Source organism: Brienomyrus brachyistius, chromosome 2 (assembly GCF_023856365.1).
Source record: "Brienomyrus brachyistius isolate T26 chromosome 2, BBRACH_0.4, whole genome shotgun sequence".
Taxonomy (NCBI): Eukaryota; Metazoa; Chordata; class Actinopteri; order Osteoglossiformes; family Mormyridae; genus Brienomyrus; species Brienomyrus brachyistius.
In genome coordinates this window covers 23567636-23586408 of record NC_064534.1, presented here as the reverse complement: position 1 = coordinate 23586408, position 18773 = coordinate 23567636, and the positions used below count along the sequence as shown (strand labels likewise).

The 18773-nt window shown below is 38.8% G+C and overlaps 1 protein-coding gene and 1 non-coding gene across 2 annotated transcripts; one reads left to right on the top strand and one right to left on the bottom strand.

Moving 5' to 3' along the window:
* Positions 1-1727: 1727 nt before the first annotated feature.
* On the top strand, positions 1728-14319 carry tars1 (threonyl-tRNA synthetase 1). The gene is made up of 20 exons (XM_048999041.1): positions 1728-1821; positions 1914-1996; positions 2442-2522; positions 2634-2824; positions 3164-3287; positions 3514-3635; positions 4175-4292; positions 4382-4446; positions 4555-4633; positions 9599-9745; positions 10270-10368; positions 10578-10744; positions 10996-11158; positions 11344-11481; positions 11892-11969; positions 12095-12195; positions 12417-12521; positions 12957-13029; positions 13127-13241; positions 13902-14319. Exons 2-20 carry the CDS (start codon positions 1937-1939, stop codon positions 14048-14050), a joined length of 2175 nt encoding a protein of 724 aa, XP_048854998.1. The 5' UTR covers positions 1728-1821; positions 1914-1936; the 3' UTR covers positions 14051-14319.
* Positions 14320-17562: 3243 nt separating this feature from the next.
* On the bottom strand, positions 17563-17635 carry trnaa-ugc (transfer RNA alanine (anticodon UGC)). The gene has a single exon. It is a non-coding gene; the product is annotated as a tRNA-Ala (tRNA).
* Positions 17636-18773: the final 1138 nt, after the last annotated feature.

Sequence of the window (18773 nt, the reverse complement as noted above, 5' to 3'; positions counted from 1 at the left end):
ACCAAACATACCTTGGTTTCGTTAGACCATAACACATTTTTCCACATGCTTTTGGGAGTCAATGTATTTTTTTGCTAAATTTAGCTGGGCCTGGATGTTTTTCTTTGTAAGCAAAGGCTTCCGTCTAGTGACCCTACCCCATAGTCCACACATGTAGAGAATACAGGAGATTGTCGTCATATTTATTACACAACCAGTACTTGCCAGAAATTCCTGCTATGGCTTCAGGCCTCAAAGCAGCCTCTCTGACCAATTTTCTTCATCTTTTCATCAATTTTGGAGGGACGTCCAGTCACTGCTCCCCCATATTTTCTCCACTTCTTGATGACTGTCTTCACTGTTCCATGGTATATTTAATGCCATGGAAATGTTTTTGCAATCTTCTCCTGACATACTGTATATTTCCCTTTGATGATTTGTAAGCTCTCTGTGAGCAATGGCTTTTGCTGTAGGGTGCAACTAAGCAGATGTCAGGAATATCCTACTGAGACAGCTGAACTTTCTTTCGGGTTAATCAGTTACCTTACTTGATGGCAGACGTGAACCCAAAAAGAATAAATGCTGTAATTAAATCAAAAGGTGCTTCAGCAAAGTATTACTTTAAGGGTGTGCAAACTTATGCAAGCATGTATGTTTTCTATTTTTTTATATTTTTCCCCTAACAGATTTGTTTGTTTGTCATTTGAACTGTACAGGATACAGGTCACATTAGAGGAGGGAAAAGTTATGAAATTACTAATTGTGGTTTTAATTTTTTACATCACAAAAATCTGCCATTTTAACAGGGGTGTACAATTTTTATATCCACTGTAAATCTTCATCCACATATTATTTGTAAAACGGCATTAAATCCATCAAATACTTTTTGAATGATCATGTTCAAAAGGTCAAGCCCTCACACCTGTGCCTCAGATGGTACACGTTCTGCAAAACGGTATCAGCTGGCTAAGTCAGTGTCCCTCAGCAGTGCTTGCCTTCAGCCTTGCATAGTTATACTCAGTATAATATGTAGTGAAATGCTGGGTTGCCTCAAGACTAGACTGTGTTAACAGAAACAATGTAGAAAGTACTGAACATTAAAAATAGAAAATAACCATACAGAATCATAAACAACTGGTATCCCCCCCCCAATTCTCTTCACTAACTCCTATAGATTCTGTGGATGTCTTTTAAACACTTCTCTGCAGGGTCATCAGTATCTTTCTGATGTGATGCTCTAATATTTAGAAAGAAAAAAAACTTCTATACCATCGTACCATGTTTCTTACAGTAGCTACATTAGTTTTCTGCAGTAGCATGTATTATATAGTCATTTTTCATCCCTCCGACAAATGGAAGCAAACAACTTAGTTACGTTAGTTTTAACTTAACCGAGAAGCTTTGCCTAACACGGAGCAAAAAATATTAGCCTAGACAGCATACAAAATTTATAAAGTTGGCGAACACACGACGCACTTTGTGTTGCTCGTTCTTTCGTAAACTTGGTAACTCCTCAGGAACGAATTTCTTATATGGTGTAATAAGATGTAAAAATCCGCATTATGACACATTACTGAATTGAAAATAATTTGTTAATGCGCGGACACCGATACTCCACATGACACCCTCTCGATGTCTTACTTCAATCAAGCAACACATCGGACTAATATGAAAGTTTTAAACACAACGTGTCGTAAAATAAGTCACAGCGTCGTAAAATTAAATGCCCTGTACGCATGCGTAAAAAATTCCGCTCATGCGCCGCGTACATCCGGCAGGGGACACAGATCCGGCGGTGACGGAGCCTAACAATTGGCTGAAAATACCGGCAATCAAATTAAGGTAGTTTCTTTTGCAACAGTCTTGCATCAGCATCGAGGTAGGAACTTGTGCTACTGCTGGAATCGTTCTGAAGGCATTGATTTGTTTCAAAGCATTCGATAGATTGTTTGATGCCATGGAAGAGAAGAAAATGACAGATGAGCTGAAGGAACTAAAAATTGAAGAGGGAAAGAAGGTAAATATGCCTGATTTCTGTCATTCCAGTTAATAGTATCAGCAGCTTTCAGAATCGACTTTGACTCTCGGTTAAGCTATTGCAATTTAATATTTCAAGCAGCCCTTAATAAGCAAGACGAAGATATCTCTTCTTTTGTTTTTACTTAACTGCCTGATATGTAGCATGTTATTGTGCGAGTTTATTAGAAATGGAAAATTTTTCAAGAATGCCTGAATACGGTGATACTGTTTAGAAGTCACTTTCTATTGAATCTTGAATAATTCGACACTGAAATACACAGTGCACGGTCGTTGTTAACAGCCTTTTTGCTATTCATTTTCTGTCATAGTATCTCTGGATGTTTAGCTTGTTTACAAATTGAACTCTGAAACCTTCCTCATTCTTGGAATATAATTAATATGTTTATTTATGGGAATGATGTTGTTATTGTACTCCAATTTAGGGTGGTGCTGGGGGAGATGAAGACAACAAAGAAAGAGGAAAGAAGAAAAATAAGGTGGGGGATACTCCTGGCCGAGTTGAGGTAAGTTATTGTATTTAGAAGTATCATTTGTTTAATGGAGATTTTTAAAAGTCCATGGTTTTCTCTGTGGTTGTGCTAAGGATTGTTTCTGTTGTAACTTTGGAAACTCAGCTGAATCCGCTGCCGCAGTACATAGAGGACCGATTGTCGATTTACGACAAACTGAAGGAAGAACATGATGCAATTATGGCAGAAAGGGCAGCAAGGGACAGCAAGCCTATCAAAGTCACCCTACCTGACGGAAAGACAGTGGATGCAGAGTCATGGAAAACAACTCCTTACCAGTTAGCCTGTGGAATCAGGTATTTGGACATGTTCAGTCAGGACCTGTAATTTCTTTAAAGTGATGGGGTAATTTCTGATTGTTGAAGTAATTAGTCTATACATGTAGTTTTGAGTTTTTTGTTATGTTGGCTTTTTTTCTTGTTTACAATAGTTATTCATAATTATGAATTGCTTTTCTGATATAACTATTTATTGTTTAAAATGTTTTCTGACCAGATGACTTTAAGCATGTCTGTATATTAGCAAAAGCACATTATTTGTGATGTGTGTTTTTTTTCCCCATGCAGTTTGTCTGGTAATTGTTTTCTACAATTTAACAGTGTTACTTAAATTGTTGATCTTTTCATCTTTAACAGTCAAGGCCTTGCAGACAACACAGTGGTTGCAAAAGTGAACAATACAGTGTGGGACCTAGATCGGCCACTGGAGGAAGATTGTAGCCTTCAGTTGCTCAAGTTTGATGATGACGAGGCTCAAGCTGTAAGTTTATACCTTTTGTACAAAATGATATTTTGTATGTACAGTACATACTACATATATGTGACTTTCCTCTTTTAAAAATTTAGATAGCTCTTTAAAAAAAATTCTCAGTATGCTGCCTGTTTTTTGGTATGTTACCCATCATAGATGGACATTTTTCACATAAAATTGATTCCTTTGTGGAAGATATGCTTAACCTGGTGTTTGCTTCTGTTTTTCTGAAAAGGTTTACTGGCACTCCAGTGCCCACATCTTGGGTGAAGCAATGGAGAGGGTATATGGTGGATGTCTGTGTTATGGTCCCCCGATAGAGAATGGCTTTTACTATGACATGTTTTTGGACAATGAGTGAGTGACCAAACTGAATGAATACCTTTCATACAGTGCTTAAAAATGTAGAAAACTAACTTGCAATCAAGTATTTTTCCTGGTAATTTTTTGTCGTATTTGTCAGTGTTGGGCATTTCAGGTCTAGAAGCTACAAATCCAGACCTGGATTTTGCTTTTTCCAACCATTTGAATACTCTGTGACTGTGACTCTCTATGCTCAACTGGGTGGTAGAAACAAAATCTTTTTCTGGATTTGAAGTTTCTGGGCCTGAAATGCCCAACACTGGTATTTGTAGCCATTCCATCTTAACTAAAGTGTGAAGCCAGATATTGAGATAGTTATATATGAAGAGGAGTAATTCACTTTTTTATGTGTGAAACTACTTGGAGATCTTTTTTCCTTATAACATGCTGTTACTGGCATACGTGTATTGAGCTGGGATTACCACCCATCCATCATTGTACCTCTTAACCCTGCATAGTGTTATGTTGACTAACCTACTGGGATTAAAAAAAACAAAGTATGAATAGACAAGTAAATACTACTCATTTGGCAGGGGGGTGTCAAGTAATGATTTTCCATGTCTGGAGAACTTGTGCAAGAAGATCATGAAGGAGAAGCAGCCCTTTGAGAGACTAGAAATAAAGAAGGAAACACTCTTGGAAATGTTTAAGGTAGGTTTTCTGATTTCAGAACAGATGAATATAGCCATGCTCACTTGAATCTATGTTGCAGTAATGGTAATGGTATTTTTTTTTTTTAGTACAACAAATTTAAATGCAGGATATTGAATGAGAAAGTTGACACACCAACAACTACTGTTTACAGGTAAATACTAAAATTTTAAGAATTTAGTTGAGCAGCCTCCTTAGTGCAGCTGCATATTATTTATTTTCAGTATTGGCTAATATTATTTCTTTTTCATGCCCTTTCAAGATGTGGTCCATTAATTGATCTTTGTAGAGGACCCCATGTAAGGCACACTGGGAAGATCAAAGCCTTGAAAATCCACAAGGTAAACTCCAGTACTTCATTTATTCTATTTTTTTAGTAAAACTATAAACTGTGAATCAGAGTAACATTTCAATACTATTATATAGTACAGTGGAGGTAAGAGTCACTGGATGGTTGTCAGCTAATATGTCCACTTTTGTTTCTTTCGGAGAGAAATTAAGGCAGGATTTTTTAAAAATAAGTGGGAACTTTAAACAGAGGGAGAAATGTCTGTATAAACACCAGCATTTGCTTTAGACTGCATCTTGAAACTTCATATTCACTGTTTGCTTTGCTATAATGTTTTATTTTCTATATAAAATGAAGCCAGGAGATGCTATAGAGCAGGGGTGGGTAATCTCCGCAAAGGGCTGGTGCCTATCCGGGTTTTCGCTGCATCTAGATTAGATTACTTCGTAATTAGATTACGAAGTAGAGGATTGATTGGCTTTAGAGGCAGCACACCTGGGTTTGAACAGCTGACCTAAAGGTTATCCAAAAAACCTACATGCACACCGGCCCTTTATGGATAAGACTGTCCAACCGTGGTATGGAGGATCTTCATTTGCTGTATCAAGTTATGCATAAAATAAATCAAGTTTGTCAGGGAGAAAAGTTGTACATGAAGAAGTTGTTGGTTTGTAGTCTGTTGCATTGTGAATTCCCTCATACTTGAAATCGTCTCTACTCTGCATCCTGCAATGCAGCATTCTGATCTCTGGTTTATCTTCTTTGTTTGTAAACGGGGCAGAGGAGCATGGACATGTAGTGTGACTAATCTGGGTGTTTATGCGAGGAAGGGCTGTAGCATTACTTGATTGAGTGAGTGGTTCAGTGTGTCTGTGACCCTAGTGGATCAACAATCATTTTGGTGGTACTTGGTACTTGGAGTCAGACTTCCTGAAGTTCACTTGGCTGAAGTCCCCCAAAGTTATGAATATTGCCTCAAGATGGGCATTTTCACAGCCAGTACTTCACTTTTCCGTATCCACTTTCCATCATGCACAAAGAGAGGTGGCACAAATTTTGTCATCAGGGGTTTGCACTGGACAGTGAAAGTGTAACCCAGAATTTATACCAGCGGAGATCATGTGCGTTGACTATGCATGTGTAAGATAATTGACTAGGTGTTTGCTCTGGGTGGCACTACTGACTTTCACAGAGCTGACGGGGGTCAACCAAAAACAGTAGAGGAAGAATAGTAGTAGTAGTAGTTATGGTGAGCGGCTGTATGAGGAGCTGTGGAGATCCCTTCATATCTAATTGTTCACACTGTCCAGATGTTATACTGAGGTATAGAGTATTTTCAAAAGCAACACTATTCTGGCATTTTGAAATATCAGTGATAAATATAGTAAAGTGTGTGTGGTTGGTTGATTTTGTTATATGGATTTCAAAATAACAGTATTGCCTTCATACAGCCCAAGCCAAGCCTACAGTTCTTGAAAAGTTTACCCATTTCACTGCACTGCTTGTATTTGTGCTAAGTGCCATACATTTGCCCTGTCATGGTCTGGAGGAATTTGTGTGTGTGTGTGTGTGTGTGTGTGTGTGTGTGTGTGTGTGAGAAATGTAGTATAAACATAAGCTTCCGCATGTGGAAAGTGAAGTATGAACTAGGCTTTAATGATGTCTCATAACTTACCCAGAGCAAAGCCAATGTTTGCTTGAGGAGGAATCTAGATGGTTATCATAGATCATAAAGAAAAAAGAGCTCATAGATATCCTCAGCAGGTAGAACAGGTGGCACCTGGACGGCAAATATTCCAATGATGTGCACCACCTATTTATAAGAAAACATAACACTCCATTTAATTTCTTTCTGAATGATTCATTTTGATCATGCCGTGAAGCTGACTCCATCTGGTTGGACTTCAGCATCAGATGCATTTGCAGTCTACTGTGTCAGAATAAAACACCTATATGATTTCCATCAAACAGCAAACAACATACAGGTGATCATTAGCCAGAAAATGCTAGGGAGAGGAGTTTGTCCGTGGCTTTTCATTCTCGCATGGATGCCTCCCCATCAGCCGCATTATACTACATTACACTGTCAGACTTGACAAACTGCAGTAATAAATGTTATGTCAAGTAGTATTCATTCTTCAAACCTTTTAAGCAAAATCTCCCTACTTCAGAGTTCAGCACAAGGATGACAATATGTGGCTTGGGGCCTCTTTTTCTAAAGTGAATTGTGATAGTATGGCTTTTTCTTTAATATACTTTAGGCAAGCTACTTGTCCTTTGTAACTAAGGATGCATTCCAGAAGCCAGTTCACTGCAAGTTCCATTCCAGAAGCAGGTAAATTGCAAAGAGTCATTCGCAGTAAAGAATGAGACCTGTGTAAGCACAAATGTGCTACCGTTTACGTACTGAGGTCCTCTACTGTATACTGTACAGTCTTTCATCAAGTTATGCCTGATCGAGTCACATCTGATCGAATTTACATCTGAGTCCGCAGTAAATAACTTACACTGAGAGACACCTGGAAGCAAACATAGTAGAATGCTAGAAGGTATATCACTTAACAGGGGCAGGAGAATGGGAGTGCTGCCAGCTGTAAAATGACTCACTATCCATATCTAACTTGTGATGCAGCATGCATACAGTAATGTATCTGTGATAGACAGCTACAATATCGAAATGCACCAAAATCGACTTGTCTGGTCGTCCCCATCTAAAATGCGAACATATATTAATCCAAGACTGTATAGTTCTGATTGTGGTACCAGTGAACATTCAGTAGAGTGTGCTGTGGATCTGCTTCATAAATTTGGCTATTTATCAGTATTTAAGTGATTAATCAAAAATCATGGGCATTCAGTACTGGTTTTAGAACTGACCCTTTACGCAGAGGTTTCTTTAACTTCCCTGTATCATTTAATGATATGCACCGTAGAGGGTGAAATAGCAACATTCCTTGTAATTGTGACTTGCGAAATATTATTCTTAAACTGTTGGATTATTCAGTCACATAGTTTTCCCACAACCCATTCTTATTCGTAAATGACTGAGCTTTTCATGCATTTTATACTTATAGTCTACATTATTTGAACATTCTACAACATTCCTAGTGTTATTGGAACTAGGGCTGGGCAATATGACCTCAAATCAATCGACTAATTGAACATTTTACCTTGATTACAATTAATGAACAACTATTTTGTTTTTTGTTTATTTGCCCTCATATTTCATTGACAAAATTTGTGCTGTAAAGATGCTCATCTATTAAAGCTGGGATTTTTTTCTAATGAAAGACTGTATATTTTATATGAATGATTTTAAAATAATTGAAGGAAACACACACAGATGAACCATTTATTCATTGAATATTTCAAACAACTGAAATCAAAGCACAAATCACTTAAAATGAAAGTATCGCATTACTGTTTTAATGTAAAAACCAAGTTCCCAAAAAAACAGCAGAAAGTAGTTTTCATTTCTTGCAAACAAAATAAACTGTTCATAATAATAGGGATCACGGCTGTCTGGTTGAAATTGATTACTATAAGCAGATGATCATTATAACCATTTCCCCCCTTTTACTTTCTCAGGCTGATTACCACCTAATTGACATTTGTATATTTATTACACGAATATAAGATAAAACGGACGGCATCGTTGTTTAATGAATTTTATTGAGTCTTTCAAAATACAATAGTGTTATTCCGAATGCTTTTCAAATTGGTGTTGCATAAATGAAATGACTGAACTGTGTATAACTCAAATATGCTATAATACAGTATGGTACTGTACATAAAATATAGCTAGCCAGAAGCAGACAGGTTACACATGGCAAAGTAGGCAAGTAAAAATAGAATTGCCATACTTTTATTATTTTCCAGGTGTTTTGTATGAAAAGACCCAAAATTAACTGTAGTTTGACTACTTGATTACTATAAGCGAGTTATCTAAACAGTATTTTTATTGGAATGATTCTGTCCCAAGCTTTTTGATCCATATAAATGGCATTACCTTTGGTAGCTGAAACTTTTTTTGCAGTGTTTGCATTTGACCTCTTTTTTGTTTGGTGTCGTCTTCACTAAAGCTACAATGTGTCCAAACAATGGGCAAGGCATTTTTCTTTGGTACAAGCTGCTCGGGTTGCTCAGCCGGCTCTGTGTTTGAGTTCACCTCTATGCTGCTGCCATGTCGTAGACGTCACGTGACTCCGCTCCGTCCAAACACATATGGTGGAATGTTTTTAAGGGGACAGTATATGAACACACATTGATGGGGGGAGGGGGGAGTGTTATCAGATTTTTTTAAAGAATTTAAAAAACAAAGTCGATTAGAGGTTCTGAATGTCGGTTTTGATTAATGTTCAATTAATTGCACAGCCCTAATTGGAACATGTTGCAGACACCAAATTTGTTATGAATATATATTTTCAAAAAATAGACAATATTTAATTTGCAGAAATACTAAATGGTCAACATGTTTCTAATAAAATGATTGTAGCTTATTGCCAGGTGTGTCTACATAATGAAGAATATGCTGTAAGACCCTTCATGATTATTGGGAAATTGGCAATTACAGCAATACTCAGGAAAATCCATCTTTGATTAAAAATGCCATTTGGTGTTTATATTTTGTATAGTATATAAATTGCTCTCATTGATACTCATTCATGTGATTGTCTTCTGGAAACACAGAACCAAAATGTTTATTTTTTGGCTCTTGCCATGTAAATTAAAGATAGACATAACATAGGTGAGGACTTATGGCTTAGTTTTAAAATTGTGTACTTTAAACTTCCATAAAACATAAACCCGTTCTTTTTGTAACAAAATAAACAATATTGTTAGTGGTTAAGGGATTTTTTTTGTCTCTCTAGGTAAGATGACTTCGAATAAATGGCCAGCATTGTATTTAAAATAAACTTTTCTAGTAATAGTTGCATATAAGTGTTTTATTTCCCTTTATGCATATGTCTGTCTTGCAGTTCTATCAACTAATTAAAATGTGCAACTTTTGTTTTAGAATTCCTCCACATACTGGGAAGGAAAGGCAGACATGGAGACTCTTCAGAGGATCTATGGGATTTCTTTCCCGGATTCCAAGATGTTGAAAGATTGGGAGAAATTCCAGGAGGAAGCCAAGAACCGGGATCATCGCAAACTGGGACGGGTATGTTGAGCAAGATCCAAAGCATTAGTCAGATATACAAAAGGGCGATATTCAAATCTGATGTGAGAGTTTGCTATTCAGGAGTATAGGGATAACATCCTCCTTTTCTCCCATTAAAGAATATTTTATATTTATTGTATACCTTGTTTAGGCACAATCTCTTGAATACGTCAATAGTGCAAATAACGTAATGGATATATGTGTATATGTTATACATATGATCATGTTTTCATTCATCAAATCAAATTGACTTGTTGGTATTTGTATAGCTGTATGTTTCTAATACTAGTAATGGATGTACTCATCTCATAGGACCACAGATATTGCCAAGATGGAAAGCAGTGCTGTGATCGTAGTTAGAGTGTGACAGTGACCTCATTACTCTTTTGTAATTAAGTGCTGGATTCCATAAGGAGCAGAGTCCTAGTGATGTGTGAATTATTAGTGAAACAACTTGCCATTAGATGCTGATGACTCTGTGAATTGTCTTTTATCGAAATAATTGCCTTCTTTCTCTTGTACAGGAACAAGACCTGTTCTTCTTCCATGACTTGAGTCCTGGGAGCTGTTTCTTTCTGCCAAAGGGAGCTTACATCTATAACACCCTCATTGGGTTTATCAGAGTGAGGAAATGGGGTCTTCCTTGGAGCTGTCTTACTGCTTGTTTCATAGTCTGTTTGTCCATTGTTTCTGGTTAAAGAGAATAATGCTTTGAACTGTTTGAGTACTGAACCACAGGATGTTGGAGTAGTCATTAAATTACTGTATGATTTAGGAATTGGAGTTGTGACTTGAGAAGGGCAAAATTTACTAACCCCCCCAATCCCCGCAGAGTGAATATAAGAAGAGGGGCTTCCAGGAGGTGGTGTCCCCAAACATCTACAACAGCAAGCTCTGGCAGACCTCTGGCCATTGGCAACACTACAGTGAAAACATGTTCTCTTTTGAGGTGGAGAAGGAGATATTTGCTCTCAAACCCATGAACTGCCCAGGACACTGGTATGGCAATGCACTGTCAGGTGCCATCTTCTAGTTACACATTATTGCACCTTGCATCAATTTATCATTTTCATTACAAGATGCTGATGTATTCAGTTACTATCGTCATTCATCACAGTCTTCAATACCCGGTTAACAATGATATAATATTTTTACTTTGGAAATCAAAATGTTTTTGGATGATTATTGAATGTAGCTTGGCACTGAACTGACCAAGCAGATGACAATTAAAAGGGTTGAACTGTCCTCAGCCTGATGTTTGACCATCGGCCTCGCTCCTGGCGTGAGCTGCCCCTGCGCCTAGCTGACTTCGGTGTCCTACACCGCAACGAGTTGTCAGGAGCACTGACAGGCCTCACCCGCGTGCGCCGCTTCCAGCAGGATGATGCCCATATCTTTTGTTCCATGGATCAGGTGTGTGGTGTTCTGCAATGCACCTTTCTTTGTTGGTTATTCCATACATAACTTTCCACCAAATGCGTACTGTGTACTTCCCGTATGTTTCTGTTCTGTCTCCGTCAGCCGCCGCAATTTGCTTTATACATAAACACAGGTCTGTGTGAGCTGCGATGTGACATCTGTATATTCTTATTCGTCAGATTGAGTCCGAGATAAAGGGCTGCCTTGACTTCTTGCGCACAGTCTACGATGTTTTTGGATTCACCTTCAAGCTCAACCTCTCCACCAGGCCTGAAAAGTTCCTGGGGGAAATTGATGTGTGGGATCAGGCAGAAAAGGTACATTCATCTGTCTATCAAGCCAGAAATCACTGATGCATTTCATGTCTTTTCATCACTAGTCATATAACAATAACAATTTCTTGGGATTTTTTGAGTTCCAAAGATGGATTTTGCTGCAATTGCTAAATTCCTGGTAATCTTGAAGGGTCTTGCAACATATTTTTCATTGTGTAGGCACACCTGGCAATAAGCTACAATCACTTTATTACAAACATGTTGACCATTTACTATTTCTGCAAATTGTAATATTTTACAGCTGCTATTTCGTTTATATGATCCATTGAATTGCATGCAAAAATTTGGTTTCATAGCAACATTTCAGTATGACATCTGATAAACAGAAAAAATAGGCATAGCATAGCTAAGGTTTATTAATGGTTTATTCCTCTCTCACCTCCTGAGTGTAGCAACTGGAGAACAGCCTCAATGAATTTGGGGAAAAGTGGGTCCTGAATCCAGGGGATGGAGCATTTTATGGGCCAAAGGTAAGTCTAGGTGTAACCAAAATATCTGCAGGAATATTACTATTTGCCAGAATATTTTTAATATTCGTGTACTTTTTAAGTGTTGGACTTAAATCTAAGGTTTTTTTTATATTGCTCTGGACAAGATTGACATTGAAATCAAGGATGCAATTGGCAGATACCACCAGTGTGCCACAATCCAGTTGGACTTTCAGCTTCCAATTCGTTTCAACCTTTCCTTTGTGAGGTATTTTTGCCCGTCAGTCATAATTTCATGTGGTTTGTTTTTTTTTGTCTTTTTGTGGGTTTTTTTAATGAGTGTAATATCAGTTGTTAAATATAATAATGATCCTGGTCCTAATTTATTGGAGAAAGAATACTTTATTTAATTCCTGTCTGTTTAATTGTAGCAGAATATGGTATCTACCACAGACATGTGGGCAAACCTACTAATCATATATATTTTAGCCAAGATGGAGATGACAAAAAGAGACCAGTGATTATCCACCGGGCCATCCTGGGCTCTGTGGAGCGAATGATTGCCATTCTTACAGAAAATTATGGTGGCAAATGGTAAGTATAAATGGATTGTTGTGTTGATGTGATGTGGACACCTTTTATAGTTTTTATTGTTTAACATTTGTTAATTTACACAGTCACAAAAAATCAGTGATTTTTAAGTGCTATAGATTCAGAAAGTTCATGCAGTTAGCTAGATTTAGATATTGCTTTGTATTTTATGAAGTTATTTGGAAAATTTCAATTTTTCAAAAATCATTTATTTAAAAATTTTACTAACATATCTTTGTTGGAATTATATCATAAAATATCATTGGGAAATTTAGTCAATGGATATTCAGTGACTTTATGTTATATAACACACAGTGATGTTTTATCGGTAAATACATTTAATCTATTTAACCATTAGTCTGGAGTTGCAAATATGGCAGAGAAAATTCTTTGTGAGGCAGATTAATTTCAACTAAAATATTTCCTTACTCTGCACAGGCCTTTGTGGCTCTCTCCACGCCAAGTGATGGTTGTACCGGTTGGACCTACCTGTGAAGAGTATGCTCAGAGGGTAATTAATGGTCATGTCATCCGAAACATCATGCTTTCTGTTCATTTGGGAATAATAAGTTTTTTTTTTTTTTTTTTTCTTCTTCTTCAACTTGTAGGTACAACAGGAGTTTCACAATGCTGGACTAATGGCTGATGTTGACTTGGATCAAGGTTGTACTCTCAATAAAAAAATCAGGAATGCTCAGCTGGCACAGTACAACTTTATTCTTGGTGAGTGTATACTGATATAATTGTGTATTTGTTCTTGTATAAATCTCCCCCCATTTTGTTGCATCTGGAATGCAGGAACCCCTATCATGGCACATCATACATAAGTTTGTGAGGAATAAAGGCTGTCACAAACAGTTTAGCCATATGAGTTTCTTTTATTTAGACTTCATCAACTAACACATTTGGCTGGTGTTACTCATTCCATCTACAGCCCTTGTATACGCAGCCAGCTTTGCTGTAGGATAACAGAACCATTAACCTACAGAGATGTTATCTAACCCTCCCAATGGGACATGAGGCAGTTTTTCATTATCTGAGCTTCCTTGTGACTGGCAGCTTCAGCCGTGGAGTGATATTGAGGAATCCAGACATTAATCAACTCAGTATAGTACAAACTAATTTATATTTCCTGAGCCCTGCACTTAAACTCAACTCTTTGTTATATGTTGTACGCTGGTTTGACCAAGGAAACCCTGAGCATTTGAGGGTGTTTTTAAAGTTCAGTTGATGTTGGTTCCATTCCCCATGACATTCAGTGATGGTTTCTGTGTATTTCGTGAGATAAAGACTGGTATTTTCTTGCTTTTCCTACTTAATACACTGTGGAAAACTATGTAAGTATGTAACCACTTTTTACCCCCTTACATGTCTCTTGATCAGTGGTGGGAGAGAAGGAAAAGAGCAGTGACACTGTCAACGTGCGCACTCGGGACAACAAGGTCCACGGGGAGCGGAGCTTAAAGGCCTGCCTGGAACGCTTGCAAGACTTAAAGGCATCACGCACTCTGAATGCGGAGGAGGAATTCTGAGATATTGTCAAGCCATATTTTGCAACCATCCAGTTGTTCAGAAAAAAATGGGAAATGTAAAATCTGCCACTTATTTTCTTACTTGAACGATTTGATTTGTTAGGCATTTGAAACCAATCCATTTGACTGCTTTTAAAACTGATGTTTACTTAAGGGAAATGTGACAGTCACAACTTATGTGGGTCTAATTATTTTAATGTTCCTTTTTGAAATTCTGGATGTTGATTGCGAGGGCTTTCTCTTAATTATAAAATAAACATTTGCAGGTCTCCATTTTTCATCACCTCTTAATTGGCAACAGTATTTACAAATAATATACTTGTCTTTCCATCTTTTTTGGGATTCTCTATGCTGTTTTTTCCCCAGGTAAGAGGGTATATATATAGTCCTATTTTGTGCTGTTTAGATGGAATGCTTTATGCCTTAATAAGTAGTTGAACTATTGTTGTAGTATTAGGTTAATTAGTGCCTTTGCAAATGGAAAATTAACACTACATACTGTCAGCATGGTGTTATAGGATATACACTATATGGACAAAAGTACTGGGACACACATTTTAATCACTGAATGCCAAGTGTTTGATGGAGTGGTGTAAAGCACGCTGCCACTGGACGCTGGAGCAATGAAAACATGTTCTATGGAGTGAAGAATCAAACTTCTATGTCTGGCAGTCTGATGGATGAGTCTGGGTTTGGTGGCTGCCAGGACCTGCCTGACTGGCACTATAAAGTTTGGTAGAGAAGAGATAATGGTAAGGGGATGTCCAGCATCAGTGCCTGCCCTCGCAAATGCACTTCTGAATCAATGGACCATATACCAGCAGAATAACTATGTGATATCGTGGTTGATATCGTAACAGTCCGACAATGGTGTCGAGGTATTTTTTTATTACAATATTACGTTTATCGTTACATCCTCAGTTGTATGTGTTTTCCAAGTCCACGAAGCACATCCTCTGGTCTCCTTTCTAAAATACTGGTACCAATATCCCCATCTGCCAATCCAGAAGTATTGTTCCCAAATTTCCACCCAGTGTTGAAGAGGTGTGTCAGCCAGGACCACCCAACAATATCAAGAGCCTTAAGGAATTCAGGGTGGATCTCATCCACCCCCTGAAGCCTTACCTCTGAATGTTTTTTGATTACCTCAGTAACCTCAGTCCCAGTGATGGGCGTGTTGTCTTACTCTGCTTCCTCCTAGAAAGATGTGTTCTCAAGCTACTCCTTCCACTATCCTTAGTTGAAGCTAATAGTACTCCATCCCCACTGTAAACCGCATGGGCAAAGCCCTATTTCCTGATGGTTTGCAAGAATCGCTTTGAGGCCGACTGAAAGTAATTTTCCATGGCACCAAACTCCACCCACACAAGTTTTTGCCTCCACAACTGCCAGTTCTGCAGTCCCTTTGGCCTGCTGGTCTCTGTGAGTTTTGTCCAGCATTTTATCCTGCCATCTGATCGAACTCTCCACTAGGTGGTGATCAGTTGACAGCTTAGCTCCTCTCTTCACTCAAGTGTCAAAGACGTATGGTCTAACGATAACTAGAAAATTGATCATTGAGCTACAATCCAGATTGTCCTGGTGCCCGGTGCACTTATTAACACCATCATGCTCGAACGTAGTGTTCGTTATTGACAAAGTGTGGTTAATTCATAAATTCAATAACAGACCACCACTCCGTCTAAAATCAGGCAGGTCTTTCCTCCCAATCACATCCTTCCAGGTTTCACCATTATTACCCATTTGTGTCCCCAGAGCAGCCACCCCACTCAAGGTTCCCAAGAAAGCTGGATACTCCAACCTGATGCTTAGTGAAAATCACAGACAACAGTCAGAACCTGTCCGCTGACTCCAAGAAGAAGGGAGGCAGAATTTAAGAAAGCAGGATTAAAATGGGATTGAATTCAATGAAATTCATACATTCATCCAATGTTACTTACATGTGTGGGGGAAAAGTATATGAACCATTATTTTCAATAACTTTGACTAAATAATTCTGGTAAGTTGATCAGGCCTGCAGAGCTTGGAGGATTCTAAGCCATTTCTCTGTACGAAACAGCATGAAGTGAGGGGACTTCCCTCCTCTCACATGTAAAATGAGTGCTTTGCCACTAGAGCTAATTCCCCTTATCAAGTTTTCCTTGATATACAATTATTTGAGTCATGTGTTAATGGCTCTTCAAAATATCTTCAGTATAGTCGCTAGAGAGTTGCTTTATAATTCATTTTGTTTAAAAATCATTAACTAATAGGTTACGAGCATTGACAGATACATAAATGAAAGTGAAGGTGTTGCCAACACTACGCCATTCTAAGTCCCTTTAGCATTTATAATGTTACTGGAATGTCCCAGAAAAAGGCTACCGCTTCATTTTGAATACATAGTGGTAGCTTTTCTTCGGGGGATTACTTTAGAGTGGTATCATTCTGCACAGCTGAGGGTTGCTGGTACCAAGGGACATTTTTTGACATGACTGCAGAGAACAACAACTACTTCATGGTAGTTGAATTATGGGTTTTCCGGTGAGATGCCTAGGTCCAGGATCGGTTGCACTATCCCTCATATGATAAGCAAGCGCTCTACCACTTCAGCTAACTCCCCCTGTCAAGTGTTCTTGAAATACAATTCTTTGAGTCACTTGTTAATGCCCCTTCAAAATACCTTCTGTACAGTAGCCAGAAAGCTGATTCGTTCTTTTTATGTTTAAGACTCATCAACTAACAGGTTACGAGCATTGACAGATACATAAATGAAGGTGTTGCATGCACTACACCATCGCAAGTTCCCTTAGCATTTAATATATCACGGAAATGTCCCAGGAAATGGGTACTGCATTATTTTGAATATCTAGTGGTAGCTGTTCTTGGGGGGTTTCCTTGAGCGTAGTTTCATTGCGCAAAGCTCAGAGTTGCTGATACCAAGGGAGGATTTTAAGGTGGCTGTGGTGGACAACACCTCCTTGATGTCTGGTGAATTATGGGTGTTATTGGGTGTTGTTTAGGCCCAGCAGCTAAATGTTTGGAGAATGTGGGTATCGATCCCACTACCTCTCACATGCAAAGCGAGCGCTCTACCACTTGAACTAATTCCCCCTGCGGAACTAATCTTGCCATGCAGTTATTTGACTCACCTCTTATTGGCTCTTCAAAATGCCTTCTGTACATTAGCCAGAGAGCTGGTTCGTTCTTTTTATGTTTAAGACTCATCAACTAACAGGTTACGAGCATTGACAGATACATAAATGAAGGTGTTCCATGCACTACACCATCGCAAGTTCCCTTAGCATTTAATATATCATGGAAATGTCCCAGGAAATGGCTACTGCTTTATTTTGAATATCTAGTGGTAGCTGTTCTTGGTGGGTTTCCTTGAACGTAGTGTTATTGTGCAAAGCTTAGAGTTGCTGATACCAAGGGAGGATTTTAAGATGGCTGTGTTGGACAACACCTCCTTGATGTCTGGTGAATTATGGGTGTTCTGGGGTGTTGTTTAGGCCCAGCAGCTAAATGATTGGAGAATGTGGGTATCGATCCCACTACCTCTCACACGCAAAGCGAGCGCTCTACCATTTGAGCTAATTCCCCCTACTGAGCTAATCTTAAGCTGGCTGTGGTGGACAATGCCTCCTTGATGTCTGGTGAATTATGGCTGTTCTGGGGTGTTGTTTAGGCCCAGCAGCTAAATGATTGGAGAATGTGGGTATCGATCCCACTACCTCTCACATGCAAAGTGAGCATTCTACCACTTGAGCTAATTCCCCCTGCGGAACTAATCTTGCCATGCAGTTATTTGACTCACCTCTTATTGGCTCTTCAAAATGCCTTCTGTACATTAGCCAGAGATCTGGTTCGTTCTTTTTATGTTTAAGACTCATCAACTAACAGGTTACGAGCATTGACAGATACATAAATGAAGGTGTTGCATGCACTACACCATCGCAAGTTCCCTTAGCATTTAATATATCATGGAAATGTCCCAGGAAATGGCTACTGCTTTATTTTGAATATCTAGTGGTAGCTGTTCTTGGGGGAGTTTCCTTGAACGTAGTATGATTATGCAAAGCTCAGAGTTGCTGATACCAAGGGAAGATATTAAGGTGGCTGTGGTGGACAACGCCTCCTTGATGTCTGGTGTATTACGGGTGTTCTGGGGTGTTGTTTAGGCCCAGCAGCTAAATGCTAGGAGAATGTGGATATCGATCCCACTACCTCTCACATGCAAAGCGAGCGCTCTACCAGTTGAGCTAATTCCCCCTGCTGAGCTAATCTTAAGGTGGCTGTGGTGGACAACGCCTCCTTGATGTCTGGTGAATTATGGCTGTTCTGGGGTGTTGTTTAGGCCCAGCAGCTAAATGAGTGGAGAATGTAGGTATCGATCCCACTACCTCTCATATGCAAATCAAGCGCTCTACCACTTGAGCTAATTCCCCCTGCTGAGCTAATCTTAAGGTGGCTGTGGTGGACAACGCCTCCTTGATGTCTGGTGAATTATGGCTGTTCTGGGGTGTTGTTTAGGCCCAGCAGCTAAATGATTGGAGAATGTGGGTATCGATCCCACTACCTCTCACATGCAAAGCGAGCGCTCTACCGCTTGAGCTAATTCCGCCTGCTGAGCTAATCTTGACATGCAGTTATTTGACTCACCTGTTAAAGGCTATTCAAAATGCCTTCTGTACATTAGCCAGAAAGCTGGTTCGTTCTTTTTATGTTTAAGACTCATCAA

Bases quoted from the DNA above. Each gene is read 5' to 3' on its own strand.
- tars1 (XM_048999041.1), top strand. From the start codon at position 1,937: ATGGAAGAGAAGAAAATGACAGATGAGCTGAAGGAACTAAAAATTGAA. The intron at 11,482-11,891 runs GTACATTCATCT...TCCTGAGTGTAG, and splicing joins TGTGGGATCAGGCAGAAAAG to CAACTGGAGAACAGCCTCAA. The intron at 11,970-12,094 runs GTAAGTCTAGGT...GCTCTGGACAAG, and splicing joins GAGCATTTTATGGGCCAAAG to ATTGACATTGAAATCAAGGA.